Genomic DNA, 12074 nt, shown 5'->3' with positions numbered 1-12074 from the left:
GTACATAATTACAGTAGAGACTTAAGAAAGCTGCATATCAAATAATGAAAAAGCCCTTAATGGATTTTGATAAATTATTTTAAAAAGCAGACTCTTGCAAAGCCTGGAGCTTGTGAAAGTAAAAGCCCAGTCACCTCTGGTCTTTAAAATGCTGAGGACATGACGCTGTGCTTGAGTTCATAAGGGGTTTGGCAAGAAAACTTTCCCAAGGACATTGTATTTTAATGTGCAGTTTGTTTGAACAAGTAAAGTAAGCAGACATGAAGTTAGACATATGATCGCATTGGAATTGTAGAAAGATTTTATAACAAAAAAAGCTTTTCCACTCAGCATTTACAGGGTTAAAAGTCCAGCTGATGAGGAGGGGACAGCTCACAGAGAGGAAAAAAGGAGTAGTCTCTTCCCACAGTGAATTGAATTAGTAATGCCAAAGAAATAAAGGTCCTGAAAGAGTGCCCTGATCCCCTGTGTAACACTGGTGAGTAGCAGTGGGCTTCCTCCCACTGGGTGAAGCAGCGGACCCTCTTTTTTTAAAAATCATCCAGAGATGTGGTGCTTTGGTGCTTGTTTGAAGCTTTGTACAATTTAATAATCGGTCATTGAGTCACTTATGTCAAAATTGAAATCCTCTTCTGTAACTCAGAAAAAAAACATCACTCAAGAATGAATGCATTCTCTGGCAGTATAGAGGGCACTAATGCATGTTTGGTGGGGAGTGCTATTTCATGGACAAAATTCAGTATTGATAGTTACATCAGTGTTATGTATGTAATAAAAAAAGGGTGAGAAAATAATTGTTGGTTCTACTGTACCCAGAACAAACGCATGCAAATAATAATAATTAATAATAATACATTTAATTAGAACCACACTTTTCATTCACACACAGTGCAACATCATTAATAACATAGAACACACAGCAGAAAGAAAATAGTTAAAAGAGTTGAGATGAAAAAGCCTTCCTGAAAAGAATGGTTTTCAGGCCTTTTTTTAAAGAGACTAGGGTCTATGCCGCTCTCAGATGGTTAGGAAGGCTGTTCCACAAGTGTAGTGCAACAGAGCAGAAGGCTCGATCCCCCAAGGTGCAGAGCTTAATACTGGGAGCCCGGAGGAGCAAGCTGCTGGCATATCTGAAGGTGTGGGTGGGGATTTGTGGCATGATCAGGTAGGGAGGCGCATGTCCATTGATGGATTTGTATGTGAGGAGCAGGACTTTGTAGTCAATGCTGAAGGGGACAGGGAATCAGTGTAATGAAAATGGGTGTTGTATGTTTGTGTTTTTGCACTCTCATCAGGATACTGGCAGTGATGTACTGCCAGTACTCCAGTTTTTCTACATCTGACAGAGTTAGAGAGGGGTGACATTTTTTGAAAATTTTGAGATTGTAGAAAGAGGTTTTGCATAGATGTCTTATGTGGTCATCAAAAGCCAGGTGACAGTCAAACCTAACACCCAGATTGGTGAATGAGTAGGAAAAGGGGATGTCCTCCTCGCTGTCAAATGTGAGGTGAGGTATGGGGGATGACTGAATCTAGTGTGGAGTGCCAATAAGCTTCAGCTTTGCTGTTGTTTAACAGGAGGAATTTTGTCTCATTCAGGCCTTTATATTTTTAAAGGTAAAGTCAGCAATTCTAATCCTATACAATTTTCGTCAAATTCAGCTTATCCCCTCACAGTTCACTTGCTGCTCGTTCTGTCTGTGTGCTAAAAAAATCATTTGTTCATGCACACCCATGGCTCTGTAAATGAGCTTGTAAACAGTGGCTCAGAGCAAGTTACACAGCACTACTGCAGCCAATCATGCTTGTACACAGGACAGGAGGAAGTCATCAGATCAGCTGTCTGTGTGAGGACGTGTCTCCCGTCTCCAGCACTAGTTGAGTCATAGAGGAGGGTTGGCAAACTGGAGAGAGAAAGGCCGTGGCCAATTTACATAGAAAGTGTTTTCTCATGGAACAGATACACTTCCTTTTTTTGACTGAAATTTTTCAAATAGGTTGTTGTGTTTGAGGTGGACCTGAAGCTCAGAAGCAACCACCTTCTCCAACACACTTCTCCAACACACTACTCCAAAAGGAGATTGGAAAAATGTCTGTGGCTGGCAAGAACTTCTGGGTCCAGAGTGAGCTTCTTGAGGAGGGGGCAGCTAACTTCTATCTTGATGGCAGATGAAACACTTACAGTTTGAAGGGAGAGGTTGACAGTTTGGGTGATCGGGGGCTGAGAATGGGTCTGTATTATTTGAGCAGAGCAGAGCTGTGCGAATGGGGTCTAAAGTACAAGTAAAGAGTTTCATCTTCCTGAGGATTTCCTCATCACAAGATCATGAGATTTTTTGTGCAGTTTATCTGCCTGAGCCATTGGTGGTTTGGAGCAATCAACATCCTACAAGAATCTTGTGATCTTGTAAATCCAGCTACCGATGTAAGGCAGTGATAGACAGAGGGTTCATTCATTCACCTGCCAAGTATTTTTTTGAAAGTGCCTGCCCTTTTTCAAACAAGGACGACTTATCAGATGGTTCTGTGTAACAAACCATCTGGTGCGTCAGGTTAGCGATCTCCCAGAGACAGAGGGTCAATGACAGGAGGAGAAGAGAGGAAGACATCAGAGAGTGGATGTTGTTGACCTTGTCTCTGAAAAAGTCAGTGAAGCTGTTACATTTTACTTCTATGACCTCAGTTGTGGAAGATGATTGTGGCTTCAGTTTATTGGACAGCAAACCGCGAGTGTCTGAAGCATCATTCCAGGACCTGTCCAGCTGTTTTTATTTTCTGCAGGTCATGGGTGAATGAGGGAGCAGAGCATGAAAAATTGACCTTGTGTGTCTGACAAGGATATGAAGATCAAAAACTCGGATGCTGCTCAGAGATGTATTGCAGAGTGCCAATAGTTCATCCACCAATGCAGAACCTGGGCCATTGATGTGCTGGAGGTACACAGTCATAATGGTTTGGGTCAAAGCTTTTCCAGATCCAAAAAAGGATTTAATGCTTAGGTGTAGTAGGGTGTGATAGGAATGTCAAATCAATTGAGACCACCTTGCAGTCAGACACACCCAGATCATAGACCTGAAGTTTTATTGATGGGGGCAGAGTCCATAATGACCAGGTCAAGTGTGTGCCTGCTGGTGTGCACAGGGACATCAACATGCTGCTTCAAGCCAATACATTCAATCAGACTCAGGAACTCCACTGCAAAATGCCAGGAGGGATTGTCAACATGTATATTTATGTCACCAACAATGACAATGTTGGTTGACATGGAGTAGACTGAGGTCAGGAGGACGTGTATGAAAGATGACTTTGGTTTGGGGGGCATGCACCGTCATTGAGTATAGAGGTACAGAGTTTAGAGCAAGACATTTAATAGAAGAGAGATCAGGCATTGGCAGGGGAGACAGTTTTAGTTCAGCCCGGTGTATGTCTCCTTAACCAGCACGAGGGTCAGAACTGCTGGCTTTTTCCATGTAATTATAGCCAGGAGGGCAGGCCTCATTAAGCATAGAGTAGTCCCCTGGTTTATGCCAGGTTTCAGTTAGGCACAAGAAATCAAGCCCCTCGTCCAAAATGTGGTCATGTATAAGGAGGAATTTATCAGTGAGAGATTGTGTATAAAATAGTTCCATGGTGGCGGGACACCGAGGATTGAGGTCTCTGCAAACTCCACATTAGACTGATCCACTCCATATTTTGCATCTTGCCTGGCAGGGTAGTCTCACAATGTTTCCAATGATGGCCTCCAAGTTTGTTTTGTTTCCGTATTACACATTGAAACCACCGTGGGAGCTTTATGGATGTAATGAGGTCTGTTTCTTAAAATCTCAAACTCTTGGAAGTGGTATAAAAAACCTTGTCAGGTGTAATTTGGAAGCTGCATTAACACCGTAGCTGTGCAGTGATGTAGGACATCATTAAAGCAGTTGCGTCATTTACACAGAATGGCAGCATTGGTAACAGCCAAAGTCATATTCACACAGTGGGGATCATTACAGCAAACATGAGGGGAACTCCAGTGGAAGAAAAAAAACCCAGTCACTAGAGTCTATCAGTGACAGCACAGCTCTGGGTGATTTCCATGCTGATAGAGAGTGCAGGGAAGCCGGACGTGGCTTTGCGGCACACCTCAGCCGCCAGGCTGAAGGAAGAGACAGAAAAGACAGCTGCTCTCCTGCAAAGCACAGAAATCCCAGTAGAGCAGGTAGGACGCACTTTACGTTGAATAATCCAAACATCCACAAATCCCAGCAGAGAAGGTAGGAAGCACTTTAAATTAAATAATCCAAAATCTGTGAATTTTAGTTGAAAAGATAAGCAGTACTTTAACTTAGTTATTCTAAAGTCCAGCAGTTTGATAGAACATATTCCAACTTGGGAGCAATGAAAACACACAGACAGAACATGGAAAAACATAAAAGCTCAAGCAAAATGCAGGAAGACCTCTAATCACATGAGCAGGGGAGTTCACAGTCACTTGTCTATTTAGCAAAGTTGAGCGGCAGTCAGTATGTGCCAGCATTCCCTCGTTAAACAGAGCAGCCTCTCTCCCACCGCAACACAAGCACCAAAACAAATCTTGTACTTCTTGAAAAAGAAATACAGTCCACATATATTAACCCTTATGCCGCTTTTTAAAAATGTTGCTTTGAGTTCATTAGGGACAAAAATGTCCATGTAAAATACATACAAAAATTAATATTAGTCCTAATTATAAATATTAAATATTCATTCATTTTCAGAATTTTAACCCTTTAAATGCCAGTTTGTTTATGTATAATGCCTGTTTTATTAAATGAAAAAAACACAAAAAATTCATTCTATTCTATATACTAAATGCAAAGTGAAATATTTTGGGGGGGATTATCACAGTCTGGGATATGTCAATGATTTGCAACAACATTGATTCTGATGCATTATTATTTTTTGTGCAGTGTCAGATTTTAAAAAACTCCCTCTGAGATCTTTAGGGACAAACATGTCCCATTTGAAACCCATTATAACTACATTTTTTGACCCTCCAGCCAAAAATTGACTCTTTCATGCATTCCTGTATTCTGGGCTGTCATTTGGGAGACAGGGCTTCAGAATTTTTGTATTTTTTAGTTTTTCACCAGATAACATGATTTAGCTGTATTTTACCTATGGGAGAATTCCCCAGTCCTGCTCATCCTGTATTATGAAGCACAGCAGACCTAAGAAAATGTAGTTGCATCCAAAATGACCTGGATGTGTTGGTATGGGTGTCAGAGTTTGTAATTTATGTGTGTATTGAAAAAAAATGTGTGTAAGTGTGTGTACGTAAATGTGTGTATGTGTGGATACAAATGGAGACTTTATATTGACTTGCAGCTCTCCATTTATAGCATTTTGGCTAAATTTCTCACTCTCTTTATCTCTCTCTCTCTTTCTCTCTCTCTCTCACACACACACACACACAAACCCACAATCACACACACAGGTACATACAGGCACAAAAATAATGTACAGCACATTTGAAGTGTTATATTTTATATTCTATTGAGACCTGTGCATGCATGTGCATGTGGGTGCATGTGTGTGAGTGGATACAAGAGTGAAAGTGGTTGTGTGTGTGTGTGTTTGTAAGAGAGACAGAGATTTAGACGTAATGCTATAATGCTTACCTGTAAGACCATATAAATTCTCTATTTGTATCTGCACAATTTACATACACACACATTAATTTTTCAATACACACATACACACCACACTCTGACACCCATACCAACACATTCAGGTCATTTTGGATGCAACCACATTTTTCATTGGTCTGCTGAGCTTCATAATACAGGACACACAGGACTGGGGAACACTGCATTGTATTCCCCCATAGGTAAAATACAGTAAAATTATGTTATCTGGTGAAAAACAAAAAAACTAAAAATGTGAAGCCCTGGCTCTAAAATGACAGCCAAGAACACAGGAATGTATGAAAGAGTCATTTTTTGGCTGGAGTGTCCCAAAGGACACACTCAGATGAACAATTTTATCTACACACTGTATATAGACCTGTTATAAGTGAATGATTAAAATAAAAAGAAATACATATATTAAAAGAGAATTTGATGCCACAAGCATGAACACAGCCCAAATGATCAAGAAAATAAAAACTGAAAAGGCAAAAAGGAGGCATAAGGGTTTAAATTGATTGCAGGTCTGTGTTAATTATTATGTCTGAGCTAGAATTCATTACTGATTTTTGCCAGTGCAAACATTTATTGGTTTCCTACAAGTTGTTAAAAAAATTGTATGTAATTTTGCGGTGCCATACAATCATCCACACAGGTACAGAAAGGACCATCTGAGGGATGTTTATTCAGCCGGTGTTGAATTAATGTAGCAATTTATTCATTTTTGCACCATGAATTGATCCTGTTACTGAAAAAGGTTGACTTGAAAGTTGACTTGATGGAGTTATGAAATTCACTTAAGCTTTTTAGTTCCAGTTTCAAGCATCTACTGATTCTGATCAAGTAGACTCATAAAAAGAGTTTGACCTTCATGTGTATTTGACTTTCAATCCATTTACTTTGTTGTTGGTCGCTTTACAAATAGCATTCCTTGTTTATTTTATGAATCATATTTGAAGCATTTACGTTTTGTTTTACATTTGCAACATATATAATCTTATCCAGAGTAACTCGTACTTCTGCTTAGCATAAGACAACGCTATAAAATCAAGCGAAGATAGACTGGCAACAATTTCATCATCCCAGTGATTAGCTTCAGCTAACACAGATTTCCATTGGAATACTTAAAGAGGGCATACTTTGCTTTAAGCAGAAATTTCTCCTTTCTGAAAATAGAGCAACTACTTTATATTAAGGTTTGTTTGCAATAAATAATGACTCCTCAACTTGTGTTGATCATCTTGTGGCACCACATCCCTCAGTCAGGATAAGAGCAGGGCCATGGGGGTTGAGCTTACCAAGTCACTCTGGCAGTGCTGTGAAGGGAGTACTTGTTTCCTGGGAAAAGGAGCTGCGGCCAAGTCCAGATGCCGAGGCGCTCCCCAGGGACAGTGTCCTGAGTCCATACTGGAGGAAGTGCAGTGTGAGAGCCGGCATGGCTGGGCCTGGATCACTGTCAGCTGCCTGCACTGCCGCAGGATGGGAGACTAAATCACTCCGCTCCTTCTCTGAGGCCCAAGCCACATGTGGTATTCATTTACAACAAGCTTGTGAAGAATGAGAGGGGGGACATGGAAAACAGCTTTATGACACATCAGGATGACAGAGAAGATTACTCAGTTGTACATGCAAAAACACCCCTCATTGGGTTTTCTTACAACAAAGATGGAATAAACCCGCTCCGGTGTACCTCTGTGGGGAAAAAGCCTGTGATGGTCACAATTTCTCACAGTTTCGATAACTGGATACAATGAATCAAAGCCAGTGACTCTGCTTTCTAGAGTAACAGGAGAAACCACTGTTTTGATGTTTTAGTCCCTGTGTAACCTCATTGCCATGCTTGGTTTGCTGTGTGGGTTGAACTCAGGCAGAGAAGGTGAATATTAGCTCATGTGAAATGGCTTGTGACTTCTGATGAGTTTCAACTTCTCTCTTTCTCTAATCCTGTCTTGTTAGTTGGCCATATTTTAGCTCCATTCATTATCTCTCTCTCTCTCTCTCTCACACACACACACACACACACACACACACACACACACACACACACACACACACACACACACACACACACACACACACACACACACACACACACACACACACACACACACACACACCTCTCTTTTTTCAGTTTTTCTCTTTGGGACCAGAAAGTCACCACCCTGTAGAGATTCATCCTCTGCAAAGATTATGTCCTCTAAGTAATAGCTTCTGCAAAATGCTCTGTTGGATTTCTAATCCATTTCACCCTGGGAAACATTTTAAGTCAACACAATGACTGACACTGTATACACAGCATGTGTTGACTTGGATTTGGGGCACATTAACCTACTTCATGACAAATGACTGTACTTGGTAGAGGCTTAAGCATAGTCAAAGTGTCCTTGTGTCCACAAGACAGACAGGTTTTACTTGGACTAATTGGATGGTCATCACAGCTGCCAGAAAAAGCTGGAAAGTATTAATTACAAGGACATATACAATCTCAAACACCCAGGATGATGAAAGCTTATCTGCAAAAGTATAAGTTCAGGACAAGACTTCAAACAAAAAGCTAAGTTTGGATGTCTCCTTCTCATTTGAGGGCTGCTGACTACAACATTTTAATCAGTGTGATAGTGTCAGGAGCCAAATGGGTTTCTAGTGGATGGAATGCCTCCTTGCCAAACACAACACAGTGATCAGTAAAGGAGAGCTTATTAAATGGAGGTAGTCATGGTGCTGGCGCTTAACTCCCCATCGGCACACATTTCCTGCTGTCTCAGGGATTCTTTCCACTCTCTTTAGACACAATTATCAAGGGAGAAGCAGGCTTTGAGGAGGGCTCGCACTCCCCCTTCCAAAAAAAGCCTCTCTCCAAGTCTCCCTTTTTCATCTGCAGAGGGAGTAGCCTTGACCACATTCTGGAGGTTGAATAGCATCTTTGACACAGATCTATGATATCTTGTAGAATTTTGCCCTCTAGTGGTCAATATATATTATTGCACTATTTTTCGGGGGGGGGGGGGGGGGGGGTATTCAGCAGCTTTTACAGCACTTGTTTCTAATGTCCAGGCACCTTGCAGAGAACATGCAAAAATAATATGTGTTTAAAAATGAATAAGTAGAGTAGCACCTCTGTTACTAATGTAAAACCATTATGTGTTTCCTCTTCTAAGGGTGTTCCTCCTGGTCCAAGGCTGCCCAATAATGGAAGCTTGGGAGTCATGTCAACCCAGTCACAGCCACGACCCCCAGCGCCCAACAGCCAGCAGAAAGGCCCAGCCAAAGCGCAGGCTATGCAGAGACAACTTACCCAACAACAGCACACCATCAGCAATTCAGTAAGCCATATTTTATATTATACATATTTAATCAATTATTACTTTCTTCTTCTTCTTTTTTTACAGTTTTATGAGACACAATCAGAATTGCCAACTTTATCTTTATCCTTTTTTAGGACAAAGATAATGCACATGATCAGTTCAGTCGTCATCTCACAAGACCACCACCTGATTACAAACAGTCAAGAAGTATGGTGGGAGTTCAGCAAGGAAACATCTTCACAGGTGCTGTACATTTCCAATAAGACAGAAACTTTAAATGCTGACAAGTGATCCCTCTTGTAATCAGTTTTTCTTGATATCTTTTTAGCTCAAAACTCCTCCAAGTCTTCCAGCAATGGCCCTGAGAGTGACCTGCAGTCCATGTCTTGTCATCTCCCAACTGCATCTGGTTCAAAGATGAATCCTCCACCATTAGACCGTAGATTCGGTATTGGGACAGACTGTCATCAGAGTTCTTGTATTGGCCAATTCCAGCAGCATAACGAGCAGAATCGAATTGGACTAAATCAAAATAAACCTCGGTTCCTGGGGCCAAACACGCAAAGAAATTCTTTTGGGATGAACAATGCAACAGGTGTACAACAGCCGAGAACAACAGCTGACCTACATTCCTCTGGGGTACCAGGACAGGGTCTCGGAGGCTTGTTGACAAATGTCAACATGGGCTGGGGCTCAGCCAACAAGCAAGTGACAACTGGACTCGGTGTTAGGCGGCTACCCAACCCACTACAGTCTCAGGGTGCGCAGCTGGACATTCCAAACCATCCATACCAACAGAGGCACATTGGCCCTCCCAACCAGGTAGCACCAGATATCAGGATGCTCCCTCTCAACCCCTCATTAAGAGACACAGGCCCAAGACCAAGCCAGTCAATGCTAGGCTCCCCATCAGCAGGGGGAAACCTAAACCAGTCCTCTCCTGAACAGAGGGTACCAGCAGGCAACTTTGCAGAGGCCAGTCCCGGATCTAGCAGCTACCAGAATAATCGGGCCAACCGTCTGACCTTTGACTTCCTTCCAGAGGGAGACAACACAGTTCCAGGGATCAACACGGACTCAGACTTCATAGACTCTCTGCTCAAGTCTGGCTCTGGTAATGATGATTGGATGAAAGATATAAATTTGGATGAGATTCTGGGCAGTCACTCGTGAAATTGTTTCACACATTACTAAACATTGACCCGCAGCTCAAATTATAGAGGCTATGGATATAAGGTATAAGGGGTAACATTTGTAAATAATGTTAAAATGGAATTTTATAAACTCATATTATTTGTTTTCCAAGTATACTGTAATGTTTTGTATTGTATTTACTGTGAAAGGAATTTGTGTTCCGTCCTGTACTCGGCATATTTTATTCCTGGTATATTGGTCAAGAAAATGCTTTTTCTTTGCAGTCACTGTTTTTGTGGTCTGTTTGTCATACTCATGCTGTAGTGCTGTCGTATAGGATAAAATACCAAATTCACACTGTGAAAAGAAAACATTGCCGTGTTGCTTTTGAGTTCATCTTGGTATTCAAAGCTAAGTTGCATTCACTATTTAGCATGATGATTTACTTGCAGACGGTTTGCTACCATAAACAGAGAATCTTGCCACAACAAATGTTTTCTTACTCATTGTTCTTTTTCCATCTGTGGTAGTTTTGGATGTGATTTTAAATAATGTAACCATTAATTTTTTCATGTGATATTTAATAACTATTGGAATAGTAATGAGACATTATAATACATGTAATTAATAAAATTGATTTGATTTAAGTGTTGCTTATGTTCCTTTGTTCTACTTAATATAATGTCTAAAGCAAGCAAATCTTTTATAAAGTATCTTTTATAAGTATTTCGCTGTGGCCTATGCTGCATTATTGATATGCATTTTCAAATTCAGACATATTTATAATACTTCCTAGCAGTGAGGCCCTTATATTGCTCAAATGATCAGTTTCTAAAAGATGAAAGGTATTAAAAGATTTTAGATGAATGCACGTTACATTTGGATGCAATTTGTATATGAACAGTCTCATCAAATGACTGGAGCCCATATGCCAGGCAGGAACTTTTTACTGGTGTCCATGTGCTGCTTGATTGCATATTTTCACTAAAAAACATGAGATACATATGAATTGGTGCAGAGAATATATTTCTACAAGTAAATTAGTCCAAATGAACATTTCTTAATGTAATGTTCTTCCTGTAGGTGCAATAATCAGTTATTCATCTCTGTCTGTCTTTAAATTTAAAAATCACAAAGGAGTTCAAAACACCCAGTTAGTTCAGTACCTCTTTGCTGAAATATTCAGCATATGCCTATTTACATTTGTAATCCGATGACTCTCTTCAAGAATGACTTAGCATTGGCAGCCTGGTTGAGTTACAAGCATTTAAAATACAATCAGAAATGATCCATTCTGTGCCCTGTTAATGTATCGTTTTTTGTCAGGGATACACAGGTGTTTCACATTGGGACTAATTACAGGAATGTCCCTACCCAAAGGTTCCTTCATTCTGTTTGCCTGATGCGGGTCAATGACCAACAGTGTGTATGTTATTAAATAAAGTGCAGATTCTGGAAAGCGGTAAAGGGCTTTTTGTGGCCACATGCGATTGTCCTTCAGCCAGGTGAGCAGTACACACTTGACAAACACAGTGGTTGTTTCAATGCACCAAAATCAAATGCCCACAAACGAGAGGCCTCATTGGGTTTTCAACAAATACTATTATGTTGTTTGGCACAGGAAGTTTTAGGATAGATAGGCTACACCTGTTAATTACACCAATACACAGATGTTACCTCAAATCATTCAGAAAATAATCAAAGCAGCAGTTAAATAAATGAAATAAAATTTACTACAGAAGAACAGAAAGAAACTTGAAATGCCTACATTTAAATTCAAAAGCATACACTGCTCTCAAGTGGTCACAATGCAAAACTACACTTCTGTATCGGGGACACACGTTATGGGAGGAGTAGTGGAACGGGCAAAGATGATTTATTACACTCAATGTGCTACGGAGATAAAAACATAAAGCAAACAATATCAAGAGTTAAGATGAAAAAGCTTCCTGTATAAAAATGTCATGTTAAATATGTTCTTAGGCTA

General features: G+C 40.5%; 1 protein-coding gene across 1 annotated transcript in view; it reads left to right on the top strand.

The window, feature by feature from the left end:
• zmp:0000001236 (mastermind-like protein 2) overlaps window positions 1-10631 on the top strand; it is a 41462-nt gene extending 30831 nt beyond the window's left edge. The window contains exons 3-5 of the mRNA XM_053320943.1: window positions 8807-8971; window positions 9088-9196; window positions 9282-10631. Of these exons, the coding sequence (XP_053176918.1) occupies window positions 8807-8971; window positions 9088-9196; window positions 9282-10126 (1119 nt within the window). The 3' untranslated portion in view covers window positions 10127-10631. The remainder of the gene's footprint in view (window positions 1-8806; window positions 8972-9087; window positions 9197-9281) is intronic.
• Window positions 10632-12074: the final 1443 nt, after the last annotated feature.

This window comes from Scomber japonicus, chromosome 6 (genome assembly GCF_027409825.1).
Source record: "Scomber japonicus isolate fScoJap1 chromosome 6, fScoJap1.pri, whole genome shotgun sequence".
In the NCBI taxonomy this organism is placed as follows: Eukaryota; Metazoa; Chordata; class Actinopteri; order Scombriformes; family Scombridae; genus Scomber; species Scomber japonicus.
This window is presented reverse-complemented; position numbering and strand designations above follow the sequence as displayed.